Source organism: Strongylocentrotus purpuratus, unplaced genomic scaffold (assembly GCF_000002235.5).
Source record: "Strongylocentrotus purpuratus isolate Spur 01 unplaced genomic scaffold, Spur_5.0 spur5_scaffold_19, whole genome shotgun sequence".
Lineage (NCBI taxonomy): Eukaryota > Metazoa > Echinodermata > Echinoidea > Camarodonta > Strongylocentrotidae > Strongylocentrotus > Strongylocentrotus purpuratus.
Genome location: NW_022145604.1, coordinates 26,493,227 through 26,519,728, shown reverse-complemented (window position 1 = coordinate 26,519,728; position 26,502 = coordinate 26,493,227). Strand labels below are relative to the sequence as shown.

Here is a 26,502-nt window from a genome sequence, read left to right as displayed (position 1 = left end):
TAAGGATAATATTGCTTAGAACTCTTAACATTTTTAAGGCACTAAAGGGTAGAATACATTTAAGCAATTAATCTGCAAATTTGTTGAATATGTTTCAATGCTTTGGGCTTTTTCGATACAGTGCACAAGCTCTTGCATTAGAGAGCAATGATCCTCACCTTCTGCGTGCTCAACAAGCATCTCCCTCTCCTTGAGGAGTATCTCCACGTCTGACTTGTACTCCCCCTCCACGTGCTCCTTGGTGCGCTCCATGTCCTCCTCTCTCCTCTCCTCCGCCTCCTTCTTCTCCTCCTGCAGCTCCTGGGTGTATTTGGCCTCCATCTCGGTTCGTACCGTCTCCAGGCGTTCCACCGCCTCCTGGTCCCACTGCTCGGCTAGCGTCTGCAAAGGAGGATAAATAAGTTTACGATGAGCTTCTATGGAGGAAATGATGCCATCTACAGATTCCTCATGATACAGTCAAACCTGTCTATAGCGACCGCCCAAGGGAAAAACAAAAAGTGGTCTTTGTAGACAGGTTCCTTTAGTACATGTCTCAATGAGAAACCATTTTCAAGGGAAACCAAAAATGTGGTCTTTGTAGACAGGTGGTCACTAAAGTAGGTTTGACTGTATAAATTATGGTGTAATAAATTTTTAATCAAAAAGTTTGTAAACAAGAGACAGGTCTTAAATAATGTGCAACAGAATTCTATGGCTGATAACCCAATACCCAGTCACATCGCCCTACCAAATCCAAACTGACCAATAATCGACAGCATGCAAACCATTTGGAGTAATGTACTTTTGCTTGCACTGTCAGTTTGGTGCCCATCTTGTTGGTGTATGGCACATTCTCCAAGGACGATTGCTCTACTGTTCTTTCCTATACTAACCAAATTCTTAACTCCAAGCCTAGACTTGGCAGTATACACCCTGTACCCTAACTCTAAACCTGACCTAAAACCTGATTGAAACCCTAAACCTAAAACCCAATTGAAACCCTAACCCTAAACCTAACCTAAAACCCAATTGTAATCCTAACCCTATACTTTTGATGACATTAAGCCTGAAGCAATGTTTGCCAATGTCAAATCACTAGCTTGGGTACATTGATGACATACCTGGACGACTTGCTTGTGCTCAAGACTCAGCCGTCTCTGTAGCTGTGATATCAGCTGATGGGTGTTCTGCTCCGCCTCATCTAATCATAAGAAAGGGAGAGAAAAATTAGATTAAAATTAGACTGAAATCTACTGTCCAAGTGACCTACATGTCCAGGGGATCAACTTTAAGTTGGACTTACATGTAGCTATGGCAGGCAGTTCGTGCCACTGTTTGCTCTCACTATTAGGATCTTTAGATAATATTTTTTCCTTCATTAATCAATCATCCAAAAATGTGAATTCTGTAGGTTGGTAACCATGATTTGTACGTCCCTTGAGAGACCCAATGCCAGGAGATGGTGAAAGCAAACAGTGGCATGAACGGCCTGCCATAGTTAAGTCCAAGTTAAAAGTCAATCTTTAAGTCTTTGTAATCTTAGTCTTTGTAATTAGTCTGGTAATACTACTTTCACTATCCAGGAGAGAATTCTTTGAAATCAAGAACACTTGAGTTCAGTCTCTTTCACAAACTTTTCCAAACACATTACAAAGACCATATCAAATACTTCTGGGCCCCCGTCTTACAAAGACTTACGATTTATAAAAAATCAATCGCAAGTCCTCCAATCAATCGCAAGACTGCAGTCTCCTATCTCTTATGTACATAGTTGCGATTGATATCAATCGCAAATAAGTTGCGATTAATATCAATTCTTTGTAAGACGGGCCCTGATGAACAAAATGTGAATGAGTGGTTAGTGGGCATACTGTACATATTTAGCAATGGCTTTCCACTGATAAAGAAAGACACTTCAAATAATAAATAAGAAATATTATAATGAAACATAATCAACTTCACTATTTGGATTAAGTAGGCTTCACAGATGAATTCCGAAGTACTTACACTTTACAAAACGTATGTATAAAATGTACATGCAATTGAAATTAACAATTCAGCATACCGGTATGTTATCCTTTTGATACTCCATAACATGCATAAGAGATTAAACATTATTATTATTACAATTTACATATACCTGGAAGAGATGCTCTGTAAAATGAAGAATAAAATCGAATTACCAATGGTTGTTGAAACTTACAAAAAACCAATTCCCTCCCTCTAGCTCCTTTTCTGTTCCACAATTCCTTTCTCTTACAAAATCAGGTGATACAACTATTGTATAGTTTACTTATTCCAAGGAGCTTTTGCAAGAATGATCAAGAATTTACAGCAACATCATGTTCAACTTGGTAATGATGGTTGTCGAGAATTTGACGTCCACTAAAATGGCACAATTCTGCGTTCTGCTGCAAAATGGAAATGTTCGCAGAATGAAAATGGCAAGGTTTACCGTCTCGTCCTGAAAACCTACAAGATGGAAACCCTTTTGACTAAAGACAAAGTATTGTAGGGATTCAATCATTACTCATGGCGGGATTCACTTATGTAAAAACTAAGGTTATGAAATATAAGAAATCTGGAGACATTCATGGCCAGAAGTGATTAAGAAATAAATTGGAGAAAATGTTGGCTATATATGATTGTTACCGTTCTGCTTATTCTCAGAGCAAGAAAATATTTTTTTTTAAATCTACATGTATCTATCTATCTATCTATCTATCTATCTATCTATCTATCTATCGATCGATCTATCTATCTTTCTATCTATAGATAGACAGACAGACAGACAGACAGATATATCCTGTCTATATATCTGTCTGTTTGTCTGTCTGTCTGTCTGTCTTTCTATCTATATATTAATCTATTTGTTTATTTGTTTATTTATAATAGGAAAATAATAATAAGAAAACGTCCTTCTAAATACTTGATTTCTTTCTTTGCCTTTTCACGTTTTTACCCACAGGTTAACATAAAAGTATAAACAGCACCTGTAAACTACCAAAATTAACAATAGACCCATTTTCAAAATGTGTTCATAACTACGCATTTTCCGAGCGACAATTCACCTCCGATTGTATTTCATTTTAATAGTCAGAATGCAAATTCCATTAGTAATTGCTTAGTCTGAGAAACATTATGTTTTTTTCTTCCTGACAACACATAATCATTTGCAATTTGTATTCTGACCAGCGTATTGAAATGCAATCATTCAAGTGAATGACAAAAATTGTAATGAGGCACTTAACAAAGACATTAAATTTGATAACACTACGAAAATGGCCTACAATATGTAGACAATATATGATTCGCCTCTGATAGGGAAAGGCATAAAAAGATCCAATTATTTGCTCAATCCTTTGCCACGTCACCGCACTATCACAATCTCATGTTTTTATTTACGTTGATCGAGTCTAAAACCACACATCATTTTCAGGTATACAGTATGAAAACCTCTTATCAAGTGAAGTGCAAATGCATTCTACATCCATCTTTTTCCCGAATTCTCTTTTTTTACTCACCTCCTTTGCTTTAATTCAGCAGTGATCTGGTGCAAAGTGATGCTTATTTGCCTATCACATGCTACATGCATGTGTTCCTTAATATAAACCTGGGCCTACTTCTTTCTTCGTATTTTCTATATTCCTTCTTTTTGTCAAACTCCTCGGTGTTGAAATGGTCTTGATTTATATATATACTGGTAAAAATTATATAAAGAACCAGGGACTGTCTAGAAACAATAATGCATTTTGAGTCATAGTCTGAATCAATAACCAGTATTTAACCACACAGCATTTTTATTGATTTGAGGCCTTCTGTTTTCATGTCGCATGGGTTTGAACCCTGGTATCTTTGTTCCCTGTCATCGATGGGTATTGGTGCATGACTAAATGGCTTCTGAAACAATGCATTTGTTGACTTGCATTCAGGTGGCATCTATTATGCATTAATTGTGAGCTCATTTTCTTTCTTGTTGTCTCTCTCTCTCTCTCTCTCTCTCTCTCTCTCTCTCTCTCTCTCTCTCTCCAAGTCCATAGCTTTCTAACCCCAGTCCTACTCTTCTGCCTCTTTAAATATCTTTCTCCCTTCCACACTCTCTCTCTACTCCCTTCCCTCCCCCTTTTCTATCTCTATCTTTTTTTCTCTCTCTTATCTCAATCTCACTCTGTCTCTTTACATCCAATATATTTGCATCATTCTTGATTCAATCTATCTCAATTTCCCTCATATCACTACTTCTGCATCTTCCAGACTTCCAGACTTCCAGACTTCCCTCTCTCTCATTAACCCCCCCCCCCCCCCACCCACCCACCCTACCTCCCTCCTTCCCTCACTCTATCTTTCTCCATCTTTTTTTCTCTCATCGGGGAACTGATTCATCTCATTCTTCACACAAAATCTACCATCTAGTACTAGTATATCCCACACACACTTATTCCCTAACTCGCTCGCTTGAGCAAACCATTAATGTAACCAAGCATGAACATCTGGTGCTTCCTCTTCTATAGGGAGTACTAGATGTAGGCCCACAGAGCTGAGTACACAGTAAACATAATACAGTATCATCTTCTTGTCATTCTCATTTTCTCTCTCCTCTCTTTCTCCCTCTCTCTCCTCTCTATCTGAGTCTCTCTCTCTCTCTCTCTCCCTCTACATGTATTAAACCTACGTGTATCTCTATATTTCCTCTTTTTCTTTCTCTCTCTCTCTCTCTCTCTCTCTTAAGTTCTCTCTCTCTCTCCCTCTACATGTATCTAAACTACATTTATCTCTATTTTTCCTCTTTCTTTCTCTCTCTTTCTCTCTTCCCTCTCTCTCTCTCTCTCTCTCTCTCTCTCTCTCTCTCTCTCTCCCTCTCCCATCTCTCTCTCTCTCTATCTCTCTCTCTCTCTCTCTCTCAACCCCCCCCCCCCCCTCCTCCCCTTTCCCTCCGGCTCTCTCTCCACACACTCCCAAACATCCCACTCCATTCTCGTCTCCCCAATCCCAAACCAAGCGCTGGATGCCGACTCCAATCCAGCAGAGCACATCCCTCCCGCCAGTCACACACGTCCAAGTGTACGCGGCCGGTCAAAAGGAGCAGCGGCCATCGCTCTCTCTCAAGGAGGAGGAAGACACGCATGCAGGTTGCTAGGCGACGGTCGCCATGGCTACATGTAATTCATGCTGTAAGGGATGCGAGGCACTGGGATGAGTGTTTACATGAGTGGGCTGCCACTGAATTCATCCTGATTTTTATTGGGAAGGGGGGGGGGGGGGGGGAGTTTGTTATGATAAGAAGGGATAGGGTAAACACTGATATATATATTCTTTAATTTCCAGCTACTGGCCTGGGCATAAATGAAATCAAGTTCGCGACAATCTACCTTCAACTACATTATATCAATATCTTCTGTTTGGAGCCTGAAGGGAGTTAACCCATTTAGCACCGAGGCAAGGGCCTTCTAGCGCTGAACCAACGATACAATCATGACAGAGCTTTATCCATGCCTTGTCTGTGTGTATCATAAACTTTCTTATGTTTTTTATTTTTTATATCTATTCAAAAAATCTATCATGCTTGAATAATTTCAAAATAATGAGATTTTGAGGTTTGAAGGAAAATTAACATAGAAATGATAGAATACACTTGTATGATTTGGGGAAACAGAAATAGCAATTCTTTTCTCTTATCTACAGGTAGGTAATTTTTTCCAAACGATTTTATACTACATGTATTGTACACTGTACACATAAAATGAATAGTCAATAAAATTTAATGGAAAACCATGTAAATTGTTGTTTTAAGACACACTTAAAGGTAAAGACCAGTATTGGAAACGCCCCAATTTCAAAAAATGAAATGGAAGCTCTTATTACCAATCATGTGAAAGAATATGTTTTGACTAATACATGATGATAAAAAATTTGCCGGGAAACCGCCTACTAATTCATATATTTGGTAAATTTGTTTCTCTCATGGTCTGTGAGAGATATAGGGTAGTCCCATATACATCTTTCTGTGTATAGTGCTTGTAACTTTACGAAGAATGGGCCAAATTTCTTATCATTTTAATGATTCCAGAACCTTGCAGATGCTAGATGTTCAATCTTTTCTGATCGATTCCACAACGTTTCTTTCACAATGCAATCGCATGACCATAACTGGTCTTTACCTTTAATACTACTGTACATGTAGGAGATAAAGGTAGCACACGGTACCTACAGTGTACAGAAGCAAGGCAGAGCCTGAAAATAAGCTAGCATAACACAATATTTCACTATGATACCTGTATCACTTGCTAGATTTCCTCACATACTTCTGAATCTATTTTTCATGGTAAAGGGATCCGGTAACTTTGTCTCAGATTCTGAAACAAAATCCTGGATTTATATGTACAGTGTAGCTCATGCTGCAATGATAATCATAAACCTTTAGGTCAGTCAGGAACTCTATGGCTTTTACAAGCCGATCGCCTGTTTGATTAATAAGATATTTATGATTGGAAATCGAAACCAAATTTTGCGTTTGGTTTTCATAACACTACAGTCTATTGGGGAAAACGAGTGTGGTAAAACCGGTCACTCAAAGATTTTTTACTTTTTTGAGGCACTTCTTGATCAAATCAAAGTGCAATTTTTTTTTTAAGGGCTTAATTATTACACCGTATCATAGACACTGGTAGCACGTAGGGTTGTGCATCTCAGATTTAACATTGTTAAACGATGCCTTTAAAACAGAAAACATCAAATGAAGAGAAAAAAACAGATAAGGCGATAGGGAAAAAGGAAGTGGGCAGGAATTTTACTAAATTTTACTTTGCTTGACATGAAAGCAAATCATCAAAGCTCATTATCTGACAAGATAACATCAGATACGTGCTGTTTCTATGTTTACAAAATAGCAATATTTGATTGAAATGTTCATCAACTGTTTTACGTGAATTGTTGTTACATTCCTGATTTGGTATCAGTTATGAAAAGAAACTAGCTGATTGGCTGTTTTGACAAATTAAAATTTCAGCCCATTCATAATTGTTTGTTTCCTTCTATTCTTAAACTGTGCGACAACTCAAACATTTTATGTAACAAAACTGACCAGTATAACTATTGATAGGAATACACTTAATTGAAAACAGACATTTCTAAGAATGTCATGAGAAAAAAGTCAATAATAATGATGTCAATACTGTAAATGCATGTGTACTCAATGTTCTATCCTGCACTTTATAAGTTGCATACAAATCAATGTACCTTAAATATCTGCTTGTATGTACATGTACACTGTACGTGACTGTTTGGACACTCAGGTCTGTGAACATGAATGCACTACATGTACACTACTTTCGATAATACAAACAAAATCTATTTAAAGGTATTACAAAGTTTTGGTATGGGGTAATGAAATAGGTTCAAATAAACCTATTGGAAGCATATGCGATCCTTCAATATTCAGTGATCGTTGTCGCGGTTGAAATCGAGTCTAAAGTTACGAAATTGTAAATAATACACTCTTTATGTTGTATAGCTCCCTCTCAAGGTCAAAATATCAATCAAGCTATAAAACAATGTTTCTTGACTAAAATCGACCGATTAGCTATTCCCATTTGGAAATTATGTATCACATCTTCATATTCTGAGATTTTCATGGTCGCAGCTACCATTGTACGGCCGTAGGCACTATTTGAAATTTATCAAAATTTACCGGGAGCACCGGTAAATTTTGATATTAAATTTTTCTCAAGAGCAGCAGTGTTTTAGGGGCTCAATTTTCTAATGCTTATAATACATCCACAGGGGTATCCAAATATATCAACATTTTACATAATCACTATCCACCGAATTTCAAAATTTCCCAAAACTTTGTATTACCTTTAATAAGGGAATGACTGAAAAGTCAATATATCAATAATGACATCGATGCTGTAAATGTACACTGTACATGCACATGTGAAATCAATGTTCTATACTGTCTTGTAGCGTTGCCAGTAGGGTCACTGTTTGGACACTCAGGTCTGTGAGAGCAGAAACGTGAGAGCACTTTACTACTTTCGATCATAAATGTATGTCTTCAGAACAAGGAAACGACTTCAAGGAATATGATCTACATGTAGATGCATACCGCATGCTCATTTTTTTCCTTCTTTTTTCCTTCATAATTTTTATAATTTCATTTTGGTTAAAGACACACAGTGCCTGGGATTGCGGTTTTAAATACACAAGTATCTACGCTGTATGTTATAGTAACCTTTGATCTTTGCAGATACAGTATGTACCAGCTAGGTTGAACACTTAACTAATTAGAATATTGAAGTGTTTTTCATTCAGCATCCGTTATGCGGCTTGCTCAAGTGCATTACGAGTACTGTTTGTTGCAAGGATGTATAATTCATGCCAAATGCTAATGCACACTACAGATATATGTTAAAATGCAAACTGCACAAGAAGTATAACCAGTATTGATAGAGATTGAGTAATTCTTTGTAAAGTAAATTCAGGTTGATATTAAATCGTCTTAGATATTATAACCAACGAATCCGTAAATTACTATAGCAGGGTGCTACAAGAATTTTTTTCACCACTTGCCCTGTCGGGCAAGTGGGTTTTCAATTTACTTGCCCAAACAATATTTCCACTTGCCCAAAACTTTAAAGCGAAAAAAGGACTCGAGGTTAAAGCATTTATTATCTCGTAATGATAAGTTAGTGTTTTAGATAGCAAATTAATGCACATACATGTACAGTGTAACTGTACTGAATAATAACCTAATATGTCAAAGAAAATGGTCAACAAAGGATGGTTGAAGGTTTAAAAAACGCATTTTATTGATTCTCCATAAATAATCAGATTCACATTTCATGGTATTTTCATCACTATTGAATTGTAGCCATGGAAATTCCGTCTTCCATTTCGGAACGAACCCTCGTTGTCTGTTGTGTTCGTAGTTCGCTTTCTTGGCTGGCGGTGCCTCCATGTTTACTAGCACAATCGAGAAAAAACAGCTGATCAACGCACGTGTGTGTCTGTGCAAGCCGCTGTCATTTGGAAACGTAGGCTAATTTTCAGCTGTTAATAATTTGGGTCAACTCTTCCATCAAGAAACGTCATGTAAATAATGGGTAATCAACTATTTTAAATAAAGTACAGACATTTTTATTTCATCATTCACTGCTATAAATATCATGCCAAAATTTGTAAATTCTTACTAAATAATAATATTGAAGATATTTTACGATAAATCTCGGATAAGTATGCGAAAACTAGACTAAACAACGTCGCTAAAACCATGAAAACAAAACAACAACGGCTTATATTCTGGGGGTCTCGATACTATTATCAAAATGACTCGCTCGGTCGGATCTTGAGACCGCAGTAATAAATTGAAAACGAGACAAAAACATTCATCTGATTTATATGAGCAGCGAGTTTTAAATAATATGTTCACAATCATTAACAGTCATTATGAATAAATATCAAACATTTGACTTTTTGTACTTACTAGAAAATCCCTGTTGTTTATTCCATTCCGATTCGCACGTGTTCATTTCCCTAGAATAATGACGTCATATTTGGCGTGATTCAACCAATCGGCAATCAGAGAATAGCAAAGGCCTGTCGGTGCGGCCTGCAGAGCTAGAGAGAGAGAGCGCGAATAAGCTCGCAGCTGGTACGATCGCGCTAGCTGTCTCTAGCTAGCTCACGGCCGGCCGTGCGTGGAGGCGGAGCGGCATTCATGGCTTGAAGTGTCACTGTTGCATGCGCGCTGAGCTAGCTGAGCTGGCTAGCTGTCTGTGAAGTTTTTTCGAAATCGGAACGATCGCTTTTTTGCTTCTGGATTTTGACGACGGGTAAGAAGTTGACGGGTGAATGGTAGAGTTCTTGGACACTAGGAAATTACTGTAAAAGTATCACTTGCCCGAATCGGGCAAGTGATAATTTGATTTACTTGCCCGACGGCTCAATTTGGTTGCCCCGGGACGTCGGGCAAGCGGGTTTGTCGCGCCCTGCTATAGGCCTACATATATGATTGATTCTTCGGTTCATAATAACACCTACGATATATAGAAGTCTCTTCTCCTTTAAAAAAAAAGTGACATAAAATTAAATTTTAGTAAATCATACACTTGATAATCTTAAATCTCCATGCCACCACATGACGGCATATATCTAGAGCAAAAAATTCAGTTTCAACATTTTATAAAATCCAGTCATGTACAAATGTATGCAACATTCATTGTGGTAATGTGTATGTGGCATCTAGTCTTTTAACCTTTCACTATATGTACAATGACTGTATGGCACTCTTAAGTTTCTTTCAAATGTTTTGTCAATATTTATTCAGCCAGTCGGCAAAAGATGTGTACACTAACCTTTTTGCGAATGCAAAATTATGCACATGAGCAGTATTTAAACTTTTGGAGTACAGTTATATGTTTACACTCTATTCAACAGTATAGAGTACAGTGAAAATCAAGAGAAAGCCGGTTTTGGTGTAGGTAAGAAAATAATTCAATTATGTAATGTATTAGAAATTCCTTCATGAAAATCATAAAATATACATCCATTCCCATATATGCAATATATACAGAGAATTCCTTAGGTAAAAAATATTACCAGCATCTATAAAACTATTGATAAGTAAAGTACTGGTACTGTATGTGTATGCATTGTGAAGGTACTGTAGATTTGATTGATGCACAAGTTTACAGAGCACATTAAAGGTAATACAAAGTTTTGGTATGGGGTCATGAATTTGGTTCAAATTAACATATTGGAAGCATATGCGTCCCTACAATATACATTGATCGTTGTCGCGGTTGAAATCAAGTCTAAAGTTATGAGATTATAAATAATAAACTCTTTATGTTGTATAGCTCCCTCTCAAGGTCAAGATATTAATTTAGCTATGAAACAATGTTTCTTGGCTGAAATCGACCGATTGGCTATTCCCGTTTGGAAAATATATATCCCAACTACATATTCTGAGATTTTCCTGGTCGCAGCTACGATTGTACGGTCATAGGCGCTATTTAAAATTTATCAAAATTTACCGGGAGCACCGGTAAATTTTTATATTCATTTTTTCTCGAAAACTGAAGTGTTTTAGGGCTAATTTTTGTAGTGCATATAATACATCCACAGGGGTATCCAAATATATCAAAATTGTAAAGATTCACTATCCACCCAATTCTCAAAATTTCCCAAAACTTTGTATTACCTTTAAATTCTAAAACAGTGGTAAACCAATATGGTTTTTATATCTCTCACTTTCCACATGTGGTGTCATTGAGTACTTATTATGCTGCTTATTATTAGTTTCAATATCACTTTCTTTCCTTTTTTCTCTACCTTTCACCCCTTTTATCTCTTATCTATTCTTTCTCTCCCTTTATCCCTTAATTCCTTTATAATCTTCTTCTGTTTTTTTTTTATCTTACTCTCTCTCTCATTGATTCTCTTTTTCTCACTTTTATTTCACCTCTCCTCTCTTCATTCCCTCTCATTCTCTCTATTTCCCTTTCTCTCTCTCTTTGAACTGAACATGTTCATAAATTGAAAAAAGAGAAAATGGACCCTCTCTCTCTCTCTCTCTCTCTCTCCCTCTCTATCTCCATTTCAGACATTCAATATGTTGACTGATTTCCATAAAGTGGACTTGCAATTTTAAGCTTGATGGATTTGGACCATAATCCTGCACCATCGCATATCTGCAGCATTTTTGCTTACTATTTTTATCAAATTATTGTGACAAATTTACCATGGGTATAATTTCACAACTAGATATATGAAAACATAGATGCAGACATACAACAACCTATAAATGTATACACATATGTAAAATCAAAGAAGTAGTTTCAATGATTGAAGGAAAAACTTATTACTTCCACAGCTAAAATCTGAATAAATAACTACTGTAACAAAACATGTGCCATCTCTAATCATAGCATGTGCATTATATTCTACAGAAGCAAAGCCAGTAATAGGAAATCATACACACATTGTGCATGTAGAGTACAAATCAATATTGAACAAAGAGAAGCGATACAGATATGCGAAGGAACAACAGAGTACTAGATTTTCAAGTTTCAACCAATTAATGAAATGAATGTAAGAGTAATAAACTAGGAAAAATAAGGTTTTAGCACGAATGTAAATTACACACAACATAATAATAAATACTGATTACAACCAAGGAGATACCAGCAGCACTAGTTAGCAGAAGGCTTTAATACTCACAGTGAATGCCTCTTGTGACAGGCTATATATACATGCAGGTAGCGATACATGAAATTCCAAAATCGCTTATAAAATCAATAATATCCAGCCAGGGATGGCAGATGTCCGGGACCAACTTTACGATTTACCGACTTAAATCATGCTTCTAGCGTCTGCGTTGCCAAGATCGGTTATAAAAACGATTAGAGCCCTAGTAGTCGGAAGTCAACAAATCCAATATCCCCAGGCAATGATATAATTACGTCTTGACTGCTCTGATAGCAATTAAAAATCTAACGTGATATTTGGTGAATGGGACTGTACCGAGAGACAGTGGATGGATTGGTGGTTTTGGCATGTTTGATTGACGAGGGTTCAAAGTCCATTGTGTAAACCCCCCTCAGTGTTGTTGATGGTAGCCAGTGTGTATGCTCTCGATTTACACACACACACACAGTCGCCTGGTACACACACAAGACACACACACACACACAGCTGCGTTAGCCAATAAAGGCGCCACGCGCCAACTGCCAAGGACCACTCTAAAACCACCTCACTCAGTGTCCCTCCGACCAGACTCAATGTTATTGCATCCCTGCTTGAGTGCAATAATAGAATAGCCCTTGTTATGCTAATGAGCATTGGTAGGAAGGATAACTGCAAGGTCTCATTGATTGGTGGTTAGTCATGTTTGGGTCATTCCATTCATCTGGAGGGGAATCCGATACGCCTGTAGTCAATATATTTTGACCTCAGAGTCATTTACAGGTCACACATTTTAAACAATATCAGCTGTTGACTGGCTTCTACTTTAAAAATACTTTAAAATACTCTTCAATCACAGGGAATGCCTGTATATACCCCAAATTTTGAAATAAATGCAATTCTCCATGAAGATGAAAAGTCTAGATTGTATTTAAACATGATGATTCGGTTTGTTTTTGTTTTCATGTCATTCGTCTTGATGGACAAATGTACCATTTACATGTAACTATCTCACAACAGACACACAAATAAACAAACAAATCCATATATGGAATTTGATTTTGTTGACCTGTACTAAACACATCATACACCTTAAACATAATAAAGTAATCAAATTATGTCAAAAATAATACGGAAACAAAAAGATAAAGAAATACAACATAGAATAGTAAAAAATGAAAAAAGGAAAGAAATACAAGTGCTGCTAGATATGCCTGGCCAATCATAGGGAATACTTTTAGTTGCACAAGTAGGCAACATGTACCCTGAACATATTTTGTATTAATCAGGTAAACAATCATCAAACATAATCAGACATGAAACGCGGTCATTGCCAAAAGTATCAATTGTATTAGCAATATCAATCATACACTGTATGTCACGTTTGTGGTAACTGACCAAATGAAAATAAAACAAGATCTTACCAGTTCTGTAAGCCAGATCTTTCCTCTCCTCCTCCAGTTTGGCTGCCCAGCTTTCCTCCATCCTCTTCAGAGCTTCATCATTAGCCAACATGAGGGCCTGACGCAGCTCGTTCAGGGCCTGGGCCTTCTCGTGGGCTAGGTCAGCCCTCAAGGACTCTGTCTGGCTCGTGTAGACCTGTTCCAGACTAGACTTGATCGCTTCCACTTCTTTTCGGGCTTTGGTCTGATCATAGAATTATAGGAATTGTTTGCAATAAATATAGAGCTAGTATAAAATTAGGGCATAGGCCAATTGGGTCAGATCTAAACTTGAAGCCTACATCTGGCTCATTTACATGAACACCTGTTCCAGACTAGACTTGATCGCTTCCACTTCTTTTCGGGCTTTGGTCTGATAAGACGAAGGAATTAATGGCGATAAATATAGAGCTATTATAAAATCTAGGGCCTAGCCTATTTGGGTCAGATATGAACTTAAAGCCTACATCTGGCTCATTTACATGATGGCCAATTCAAGAAAAGACTTGATGAATTCATGTGCTTTTGCACCTTTTTTCACATTCATTCATTCTTTTCCCCCAGTGATCTACTTCCTGTGAGACGGTACATTGTTTGTCCTCTTTTCATATATTTGTAAGCGCAATGGTACTTCGTGTTTTTAGCGCTCTTAAATATTTGATATTATTATTATTATTATTAATATTCCTCACTGAGGAGGAATATAGTAGCACAGCAGCTTAAAGTTACAAGCATCTTGTTTTTCTATCAAGTAACATCAAAGAAATCTGATGAAAATAATTTGAGGCCTTCAAAACTGTACATGAGCTTATTAAAAGCAACATAAATTGTTGTGTAAGGGACTGCAGTCTTGCAAATGCTTACCTCGCTTTGCTGCCTGATGGATTCTTTCTCTTTCAGATTATTCTCTTCAATCTTAGTTTTCATTTCCTCAAAGATCGCTCTCTGTCTCAGGTCCAATTCACCTTTCAGAGCCTCCATCTCCCATTCATGTTGGTCCGTCAAGTCCTTTATAGTTTTTAAAAAAAGAAGAGTTTTGAGGGGTGGACAAAATACAATGTACATACCTCCTCCTCCCTTTTCTCATTCTTATTCTCATTCTCCATATTGTTTTTTATATTATTCTGTTTCTTCTCTTTCTTATTCTTTTTCTTCTCCTCCTTCTCTTTTTTCTCTTCTTTCTGATTCTCCCTCTTCTCATTCTAATTTTCGTTCTCTATAATATTAATTATCATTCTTATTTTCCTCTTTCTTTTTCTTTTTTTCTTCTCCCTCTTCTCATTCTTATTTCTTATTCTCCATAATTTCTATTATTATTCTTCTTTTCCTTCTCCTTCTTCTCCTCTTTTTCCTCCTCCCTCTTCTCCTCTTTTTCCTCCTCCCTCTCCTCCTCTTTCTCCTCCTCCCTCTCCTCCTCTTTCTCCTCCTCCCTCTCCTCCTCTTTCTCCTCCTCCCTCTCCTCCTCTTTCTCCTCCTCCCTCTCCTCCTCTTTCTCCTCCTCCCTCTTCTCCTCCCTCTCCTCCTCCTTCTCCTCTTTCTCCTCCTCCTTCTCCTTTTTCCTCCTCCCTCTCCTCCTCCCTCTTCTCCTCCCTCTCCTCCTCCTTCTCCTCTTTCTCCTCCTCCCTCTCCTCCTCTTTCTCCTCCTCCCTCTTCTCCTCTTTCTCCTCCTCCCTCTCCTCCTCTTTCTCCTCCTCCCTCTCCTCCTCTTTCTCCTCCTCCCTCTCCTCCTCTTTCTCCTCCTCCCTCTCCTCCTCTTTCTCCTCCTCCCTCTTCTCCTCCCTCTCCTCCTCCTTCTCCTCTTTCTCCTCCTCCTTCTCCTTTTTCCTCCTCCCTCTCCTCCTCCCTCTTCTCCTCCCTCTCCTCCTCCTTCTCCTCTTTCTCCTCCTCCCTCTCCTCCTCTTTCTCCTCCTCCCTCTTCTCCTCTTTCTCCTCCTCCCTCTCCTCCTCCCTCTCCTCCTCCCTCTCCTCCTCCCTCTCCTCCTCCCTCTCCTCCTCCCTCTCCTCCTCTTTCTCCTCCTCCCTCTCCTCCTCTTTCTCCTCCTCCCTCTTCTCCTCCCTCTCCTCCTCCTTCTCCTCTTTCTCCTCCTCCTCCTTCTCCTCTTTTTCCTCCTCCCTCTCCTCCTCCTTCTCCTCTTTCTCCTCCTCCCTCTCCTCCTCTTTCTCCTCCTCCTTCTCCTCCTCTTTCTCCTCCCTCTCCTCCTCTTTCTCCTCCTCCCTCTCCTCCTCTTTCTCCTCCTCCCTCTTCTCCTCTTTCTCCTCCTCCTCCTTCTCCTCTTTCTCCTCCTCCCTCTTCTCCTCTTTCTCCTCCTCCCTCTCCTCCTCTTTCTCCTCCTCCCTCTCCTCCTCTTTCTCCTCCTCCCTCTTCTCCTCTTTCTCCTCCTCCCTCTCCTCCTCTTTCTCCTCCTCCCTCTTCTCCTCTTTCTCCTCCTCCCTCTCCTCCTCTTTCTCCTCCTCCCTCTCCTCCTCTTTCTCCTCCTCCCTCTTCTCCTCTTTCTCCTCCTCCCTCTCCTCCTCTTTCTCCTCCTCCCTCTTCTCCTCTTTCTCCTCCTCCTCCTTCTCCTCTTTCTCCTCCTCCTTCTCCTCCTTCTCCTCCTCCCTCTTCTCCTCTTTCTCCTCCTCCCTCTTCTCCTCTTTCTCCTCCTCCCTCTCCTCCTCTTTCTCCTCCTCCTCCTTCTCCTCTTTCTCCTCCCTCTCCTCCTCTTTCTCCTCCTCCCTCTCCTCCTCTTTCTCCTCCTCCCTCTTCTCCTCTTTCTCCTCCTCCTCCTTCTCCTCTTTCTCCTCCTCCCTCTTCTCCTCTTTCTCCTCCTCCCTCTCCTCCTCTTTCTCCTCCTCCCTCTCCTCCTCTTTCTCCTCCTCCCTCTTCTCCTCTTTCTCCTCCTCCCTCTCCTCCTCTTTCTCCTCCTCCCTCTTCTCCTCTTTCTCCTCCTCCTCCTTCTCCTCTTTCTCCTCCTCCTTCTCCTCCTTCTCCTCCTCCCTCTTCTCCTCTTTTTCCTCCTCTTTCTTATCTTCCTCCTCCTCCTCCTTATTTCTCATTCTCATTCTCCATAATTTGTATTCTTCATCTTTTCCCATTTCTTATTCTTTTCTTCTCCTCCTACTCCTCCCCCTCCTCCCTGTTCATCTCCATCTTCTTCCTTTTTTCATTATTATACCCTTTCTTGATTTTCTCTTCATTTTTCATAAAATCAAAACACACATGTCAGCTAGGTCCTCACGCTCGCCTGTAAAGTCTTGACATGTTCCGCTTGATCCTGTTCCATCACTCTCTCGTGAACCGTCTTGACGGTTCCTAGCTGCTTCTTCCTCTCCTCCTCCAGTTCTTCCTTCGCACCTTCGATGCGGGATTCAAACTCAGCCTTCATATCTTCAAGCTGTGGGGTGTACAAGAACATGGTTGCATGAGGAAGTTCAAAACAAGCCTGCAAATAGTGTGGATTCACAATTGAAAGTGCCCCCACCGGCAAGCTGCGACAGGCCAATTTCATACTTGCTAACATTTAAAAAACAAGAATTAGGAATTTCTAGCACGGTATGCCTTCAAAAATAAGAATCTCTACCCTTGACAGGCGTTCGCACATGCAGCGGCAGTGTAACTGGCAATACGCAGTTTCTGTACAAAAAAGCGAAAAAAAATTTGCTGCTCATTCCTGCAGCCATTCAAGGCACGCAATATGTGAACTCTCCAATCGTGGCACATGATAAAACAATCTTAATTTAGCTTTAGCAATTTTTTTTTTTTTTTTTTAATCAGAATAAATAACTCAGAATATTCCAAATTTTAATGTCCTTAAATTCCAAAAAATCAAAATATTCCGGATTATTTGGCAGGGTTGGCAGGTACGGTATGCAATTTTTCAGCTTGCGGGACAACATCTTCCAACCAGTGCAGCGCAGCGAAATGCTAGCCACCAATCGAAATGACCAAAGAGGTCTGAACTGAGGATCGATTGTTCTAATATCTGCACACATTTTCATATTGAATTTGGATGTCAGAACCCACCCATCAATTAATTCTGACTGAAATACCAAAGCGGTCAGAACTGTGGAAATTTGTTTAATGAGATCGATTGTTCTGATATAAGCGCACATTATTATATCAAGTTTGGATGTCAGAACCCACCATTCACAACTGGATGTCACTGATCAGTGGTAAATGACCATTTGACATTTGAATGAAACTTGAACTTTGGAGACTTTGTTTTAATATCAAAGGGGAAGAAATAGGCCCTTCGCCCAGCCCCCTCCAATCCGCATTCAGGTTAGAAAGATGAAAATAGGTCATGTGATATTGCACTTGCTCTCTCTCTCTCTCTCCCCCCTCTCACACATACACTCTCTCCCTCTCTCTCTCTCTCTGTCTATCTTTCAGGAAATATATTATTTTCCAAATTCAACCCCTCTCTCTGTCTCTCTCTCTCTCTCTCTCCCTCTCCCTCTATTCCCCTCTCGGTAAATCATTCTTTTTGTCACATTTCAATCTACCCCTCTCTCTCTCTCTCTCTCTCTCTCTCTTTATCTCAATTTGGGTCTCTATCGCTTTTTTCATCTTCTCTTGTAATCTCAATTGTTTACTTTCTCATTCTACCGCTCTCTGTCTTCATCCCCCTGCCTCTGTCCTCTTCATTGCCCTTGCCCCCCTCCCCCTCCCCTCAACTCCACACATAATGTATTTCTATCTCAACCATACTTCCCATGTCACTTACCCCCAAAAAATCTTTACACATTACAAACAAATAATACAGCCATAAAATGGACATGCATTGACTTTGAATCTAAATGCTCATTAAGTGTAAAGATATACCGTAGAGATAAAATGATGGTTTGTCTTTTAATGGTGTTTCTTAACCCTAATCTTTGAATATGAATGTTAGTTGTAGTTTGCCATTTAATGGTGTTTCTAAACCCTACAGAAAGTTTGATGTCAATGTGAAATTAATGATTTTTTCTTCTGATCTTCTCTCATTTCACTTAATTTTTACTTCATTGTGAAATATGAATTTTTAGTCTTTATTTGGGAATTTTTTACTGTTGAATCAATAGACCAGTTTAAAAACATATCCACATTTATGGATATTTTTTTCCTGGGGACCTTTTCCATTATTCTGTTATCAATGAATGAACTACAATACTTGGAATCCAGTCTGCATACATTACTTGTTGCTAGGTGGGGCAGCTCTCAGGGAAATCTTTGAGGTTGTCAAGAACAACCTTTGTTTGAAAAATATGCAAACAATTTGAATATGTAAGTAAACCGGTCTAATCTCGATACAATACACCAAAGGGAAAAGTGGTACTTCCTCCTTTCTTGAAATGTAGGTTTAGAATTTTGAGAAATTGGAATAAAAAAGCCTAGGTCATCCCACAATTTTCTTCATCCAAATAGATTTCGTAAACTAAAGCATACGTCCTTGATACAAATATTTCAATCACCTGTTATGAATAATTGTTTTTCAATATAATGCAAATTGCATATATAAACTATGTCTTGTTCGGTAGGGCAAGGCATATTGTTTGTCCTAGCAACAACTAATGTATGCTATTTAAATTCTGACTATTGAAATTCAATTATTCATTACAGGTGATTTAAATATTTGTATCGAGGCGCATGCACTTAATGTGGTAACATTTATACGAACATGGCCTATTACCAAAAAAAAATTGAGATTTCCTATTACAATTTAAGAAGACAGTATTGTTAAAAGTCTGGGTCATATAAGAACAAATAAAATAAAGAGATGAATGAAGGTGTCAACACAAATAAAAGATGAAGAAATAAAATGGAACTTGCATGAATAATAAGAGCAAAAGAGAATACAAGAACAAGAAAGAGTCATTACTCATTAAAGAAAGCTACATGCAATAACGTGCACATTTCATGCAGATGGATTTTAAAGGGATAAGTAATATTAGTAATTAATCTTATTAAGAGTTTAAATAAAATTTGAACCCCAAAAAAAGGTTAGAACAAGCTCAAATTTGCATGCCTTAGAACTGACACAAAATAGTTGAATAAAAACAAATTTACTCATGTTTATTTGGTTTCTTCTGGAAGTCATTTTATTTTATAAAAATAACATGCACACTTCAAAATAAAACATCATAGAAATATATTTCATAGGACAAAACTTTGTTTTACAGCAAAGATATGTTAAGTCTGGGTCAAAATCAGATCCTATTTGCTTCTCAGAAAAAAGCAGTTTTGTTTTCTCACAATTCCTTCCAATTTTGGCACTTTTTGCGTCTCTTTCGGTTTCATGAATAAAACAGAAAACACAAGGATTTTTTATACAAAGAGTATAGGACATGAAAAAGGGTGAACTAGTTTCACAAAATTAATGGCATTCTTTTAATGATAAATCAAATTTTGAAGTGTTCATGAAAAAAGAAAAATAAAGGAATTGCTCACTGAGAAATATATGTCATCAACCCTTTAATACAAATTTATTTTATCTATAATTATAGTGTGCATGTTTGATTTATAAGAAAAAAATCCTTACATAGCCTTTGTTTCAATTTCAATTCATAGATAACAAAATTAACAAGGAAGTTTCTAAAATTTGCATTTTTTAATGATTCTAGGAGAGAGAAAAAAACAGAATTGGTGTAGTATTTACTTGTTTATTTGTAACTCCACTTTTTCTTTAAAAAAAAGAAATGAATGAAATGAAATGATTGTGACTAAAGTAATCAAATCACAAATGTATTTTTCATTCATACTTTCAAACAAAAATAATAATAATGAAATATATTTGCTAGAAAATGTGTGTTTTTTTTCTCGACCAGAACCATTAAATATCATATGCATCGTATAAAATAGTTAAAGGATTGCAGATTAATAGATTTTAGGGGAGAAAGACATATTGGGTAGCAAGCTTAAACTGCACCTTAGCTTTTTAGGGAAAAGAAGCAAATTAATAAATTGGGAAAGAAAGCACACGTTTGAAAGACACAGGGGAAATTTAAAAAAAAAGATATAAAATAAACAAGGAATGAAATGTTGACGGGTGGGATGAAAATGAAAGTGTGAAAAAGAAACATGCAAAAAGATGAATGTAACGCAAACGTAAAATAAAAAGTGAGAAAGGAAATGGTAATAAAAAGTGAGAAAATTTGTTTCGGTTCTGATTTTGACCCAGACTTTTACAAACAATACCACATATCAAAATATTTTGAGATTGTGACCTTAAGAAAATATATTATTCAATTTCATTCCAAAGATATCACATGTATACAGTATGGACGAGCATTTATCAATTTAACTATTAAAGTTTAGATTTTCTAAACGTCAAAGCTGGAGATGAAAATCAACATCATAGAATATATGTTCTGAGTATGTTGTACATAACTCAGTTATGGTGAAAAATTAAGATTAAATTAATCAATATAAGTATAGATCCTACATGATAAATTCATTAATACTTGTTATCTTTCTTCCAAATCAGAGAAGTGCGGGTGAAAAAAAACCTCTACATTAAATACCACAAATGTACATTAGCACCATTGGAATATTGATCGATAAGAGAGTAATTAAATTCTATTAATATTATTCAAACTCGTAAATTTGACCTAATTACAACAATTATAAATAAAGGTTATCCAGAAGTGTCCTGATATTAATGTTGGTTGTTTGTTTTTGTTATCATTTTATCCTGTTCAGGTAACTTGCATCTTACTTTTTGGTCAAGTTACTCTCCTCAAATAATAAATGCTATGTCTTCATTCTGGGTAAATACCAGAAATAATAAAGAGAAAAATGTCAATAAATATGGAGATTAACTTTAAAAACTAGATCAATCTAGTGAGCTGGATAAAAGCAATTTGATGTAAAGGCTTTTGTTACTGTTCACCTGAAAACACCCTCAGTGAAACATTCAGTGTGTACGAGTTAAACATATTTTTATAGCTCTGTGTGAAAATTACACAACACGCATTTACATTACAATCACTATTCAAGCGTTAATTTTAAATGAACAAACTTGATTTAAAGTTTTTGAATCGATGGCATGAACATCATTTAGATGTTGTTCCAAATAATATAATGTATTAATGGCACACTGTGGATCAAATCAAATGTCCATCTTGTATTAAGTACAGCTCTAATTGTGCAAATCATGAATATCACGATACAAACACTCAAGTTTTGTCTGAATACAAGAAAGCACATTCATGACTTCCTTACCAATATTAATAATGGACATTGATATCAAAACTAAGTATCAAAGCTTGCATAGATGGTAGTGGTCTAGCCATATCATATTTGACATAGGCACTTCCTGCATGGCAAATCAACAGGATAAGTGCCATAAGGTCGTTACATAGTATAAACATACATGTAGACTCTAGAATGTACATTTGGCCATGGAATGTAGCTATTTTTAGCACTCTCTTGCCAATATTTAAATTTGTTATCAAAGGCAGTTTCACTAGGTCCATTTACACAGCCCATAAATCATTGTGAAACAAAAACATCAATTTTATTTTTTGGACTGCCATATTACACTACTGGCAAAAACCTGTTAAAGAAAAAATGTTGCTCGTTTTGTTTTGGGTGAGAAATGCTCATGAGCAACTTTTCGCTGCTCTGCATGAGATCGCACAGAAGAGAGAAGAGTCAAATGACCAAAAAATAACAACATTCACTGATGTTTTGAGAGCGAGCATTAATACTGCAAAATCAGTGAAATTTCTGGCATTGTTTTAAAAAAACCACAACTCCAGAAGGTGTTTTTTTTTTGTCGTGGATGGGGGTGTTAACCGATAGTTGCCTAGCAACTTTAGACAAAACACCAGGGACCCGTTTCACAAAGCCTTTTTTCAATGACAAATGACAAAAATCAGTGACAAATCTGCTGATAACCAATCAGAAGCAAGGATTTCAGTAGCTTATAACAAAAACTGTCATTTGATGACAAGTTTTGTGAAACACCCCCAATTTAATAGCTTGGAATGTAAACGCAGCTTTGGACATGCTATCTTGAAACCTAAACTACATACATATCATATGTACTATATATATATCACAGGGTATTGTTAAATGCTAGAAGCATATCAGAAATGTTTGGCAAGTCAAGCTGTCTACTATTTACTAAATTGAAACTAAAATTATAGATTTTGTAGAATCTACCGGTATCTCAATGAAAAATTGGAAAAAGAATGTATTTCAATTATCTGTGGCTATTGCTAAATGCATGTAAACATATAGAAGTCACATACTTTAAAGTTCATAATTGTTCAACGCAAACAATGCTATCCATGATTGTCACGTTTTCTTTCTCTTTTTTGTAATGCTAGTTTCCCGATGGGGCATACAATTTACACATAATTCTTATTCCGATCTGAACTTCATCATGATTCTGTACGTTATCTTAACAGCAATGAAAATAGATTTGGTTTGGCAATGGTTATAGAAAAATATCACCTTGTGGATAGTTTTCTCACATGTAAATTTGTTATTATTCTTCAAGTGACAAAGAATAAGTAGATGGCATGTCAACATGACATATCATTCAATATTTGATTTTTCGTTTTCACTTTCTGTTTTTTTCTTCATGTTATCGAAAGTAAACATTATTATGGAAGACTGTTTCAGTATGTAGTCAGATTTTTTTACATGGAATCATAATTGTCTCGAGTATACAAGTATTTTTTTATATTTCACCAATCTTTTCATTGCAATCACAATTTTGATAATTGATATGGTTTCCAACTTCTTTCAAAACTTCCAAATAAAAAAAATAAAAAAATAATGTTATCATTATGCAAATGATGTTATCCTCTTGCAATATATACATATATGATACAACATTATATACTTTCTTATTGCAGTGTAAGAATATTCAAGACTTCCAAATAATGCTTCCCATACTTAATTTTGTTTTCCCTTCTTCCTTTTTTCTCCTTATCACCTTTCATAAATTTTCCTATATATTCATGATGAAAAGAATTGTCATTGCACTAGAATTGCAGTCTTGCCTGATGTAAATTTCTTTTCTTTTTCCTGAAATTATAGAAGCAATGAAAGACTACATATAATGTCAACTTCAAGAAAAGAAGAAAATTATAATGGAATGTGTCTTCATGATTTGGTGTACATTTGACTAAAATTGCAAAGATTTTAAATTCCTCTTCTTCTCGTTATTGTCATTTTCCTGCAATTACTTCGAACTTTTTCTTGTCTCGAATGTCTTCTTTCTTTATATATTCGCTTGCTCTCAATTTCCCATTATCTTAACCATTAATTAAATTGTCTTTTTGTGACCTCATTGGTCCCATCTCCAAAATGTCATTTAATCACTATGACAACGACATGGAAACATCAATCAGACACCTAAGGTCATTGATAATAGGTCCTAGACCAGGGTTCCACACTAATAGACTATAGTATACATGGGACCAGTAAGTTTAACTTCAGGCCCAAGACTTTAAAGTTTAAACAGGGGGCTCATCCATGCTGACCCTAAAATTTCAATCCAGGGCCCCGTTTCATAAAACTTGTTATCAATAACAAATGCTAAATTTCTATGACAAATTTGCTCTCAGCCAATCAAAAGCCATGCTTTCAGTAGCTTATAACAGTTATTGCAACTTGCTATTGACAACAAAATTTATGAATCAGTGCCCAGGCATCTACATGTTAACGAGCCAGAAATAGGCTTCAAGTTTAAATCCAACCCAAATGGTCTAGGCCCTACATTTTGAAACAGGGCCAAGATCCCTAGTGGAAAGGGTTTATATAGATAGAGCAGTAGAGCTCTCAATAAATGTAATGTCTCACAGACACATTGAGTTGCTATCTAATGCCTACTTGCAGCTATAAATCATATATATATTTCTATCTTTTCCCTGATAAGCTTGTCCAACATGGCTATTGCACTTGTTATTAGGACTGAACTGGATGAGAACCAGAATGGAATTAGAACACACCATTAAACTGAAACCTTGAGGTCTATGTGATGCTAGCTCAGTTAAACCTAGTGAGTGGACGTAAGTCAGGTTAAACCAAAGGGAAGCTTACACCTCCGTCTTCCTGCTTTTGTTAAACCCAAACATTTGCTGGAGCAGGCTTCCAGCGATGTAGTGCATGCCGACAGTCCAGAGAACTTCTAGGGACTACTCCCGAGGCATCTAATGCCCTTTTTATATTAAAATTGTTTGTCTTCCCCACACTACTTGTAATCTGTAGCTAATCTTCGTGATAGGCTCCATAGCCCTTTGAAGATTACCAGAAGAAGAAGAACCTGACTTTTGACTCGCATTACATTATACCCAACAGCGGGTTTAAATTTTAGTAGAATACAGACCCAAGAGATTTCATACGCAATGTTTCACGGTTCCCTCACACAGGACTATGTATAATTCCCAATTAATGTGTTTATAAATCTCACAAGCAGCAAAAATAAAAAAAAAAAACCTCTGGAGAAATTACTCCATGCAGGAATACTTAGAGCATGGCCTACAACGGATCAGAGAGTGTTCAGTTTAATTTGGCAGAGGACCTCATCTGAATAAACTCTTAAACATAGCTAGCTTTGTTTGGTTCTCATCCAGCATTGAAACAGTCAATATAAATCTATTTAAACAAAAAAAAACATAAAGAACATACCAGTCGTCATAGCTCAAGTATTTAAATGTATTACCGTGATGGGAATGTTCTAAACTTGACATCTATAACCCCACCCTTGCTACCATGTATATATGACATTAAGTCACATTAATCAGACATGCAGCATAACCGAGTGTTGCCCTAGATTCCTGTTTACAGGAAAAATCCATTCCATTCGTCATGAAAATGTGTAAATATGTTTTGAACATGGAAACAGAAGGAGTATTATCAACTATATCTATATCTCTACTTCCTTCTTTGACTTCTTTTTCTTCTTTTTTGGCAAGAAAATGGCTTATATACATGTATATACAGTATATACAGGAAAAAGTGGGTAGTGTTGATTTCATTATTACATGTAACGCTCTTTCAACTTTTTCCAAATTTAATTTTTTTTTCTTCTTCTTCTTTTTTTAATCAAAAGTGAGTTGCGGTATTTGAAAACATTATATTCAGCATTTTATCCTGCGAATTACAAGATTAAAGATTGATGTAATTCATCCACAGTAATCAATTGCTGGCCATGTGATTGATGGATAGATCGTCGGTTTCAAACCAAAAATTATGATTTCTTTCTCCTCGCCCCCCCCCCCCCCTATATTTCCTCTCTCTCTCTCTCTCTCTCTCTCTCTCTCTCTCTCTCTCAAACTCCTCCACTTCTGCACATTCTTTCATTTGTGTAAGCATTTCATAAAGAGTGGCTTTACATGTAAAACAGACATTGAGCACCAGAACCTTATTAAAGCGAGTAACATAATATGAGATTCCGAAAAACATTGCTGCAATATATATATATATATATATATACCCAGTATATATATCATCCTTAAAGGGCAGATGTTGAATTGTGAAATCCCCAATTGATAATCAAATAACTAGGAAATTATATATATATATAAATATATATATATATATATATATATATAGTATATTTATCATCCGTAAAGGGCAGATGTTGAATTGTGAAATCTCCAATTGATAATCAAATAACTAGGAAATTCAAGATTGCACATTTATGTGTTCAACTATCGTTAATGAAATTCATTGAAAGGGTTAATAATCTTCCAACTTGTATCCCTTCCTCTGATGTTTTATACCACAGTCACACATACAAAACAGAAAATAAACCAAACAACTAATTACATCGCCCTGAATGGCCTGACATCTGAGAGTTTGGTTTTTAGCTTGGAATCAGTTTGGACGTCTGACCGAGGTATCATGTTAGCACAGTTGTAAAATGAAAGGCCCTCTTTGGCATAAAAGAGCACTTCTTGAAACATTTCGAACACTGTC

General features: G+C 36.9%; 1 protein-coding gene across 7 annotated transcripts in view; it reads right to left on the bottom strand.

Moving 5' to 3' along the window:
* The window catches only part of LOC582174 (A-kinase anchor protein 9), a 108,562-nt gene that overhangs the window by 61,128 nt on the left and 20,932 nt on the right, over positions 1-26,502 (bottom strand). For 6 of the 7 annotated variants that reach the window (XM_030990729.1, XM_030990732.1, XM_030990730.1 and 3 more), the window contains 5 exons: positions 16,829-16,978; positions 14,472-14,615; positions 13,590-13,812; positions 1,104-1,183; positions 159-381 (listed from right to left, as the gene is read on the bottom strand). In XM_030990729.1, the coding sequence (XP_030846589.1) occupies positions 159-381; positions 1,104-1,183; positions 13,590-13,812; positions 14,472-14,615; positions 16,829-16,978 (820 nt within the window). Of the gene's footprint in view, positions 1-158; positions 382-1,103; positions 1,184-13,589; positions 13,813-13,932; positions 13,981-14,471; positions 14,616-16,828; positions 16,979-26,502 lie in introns of all 7 variants that reach the window. The other variant, XM_030990731.1, reaches the window with a different exon arrangement.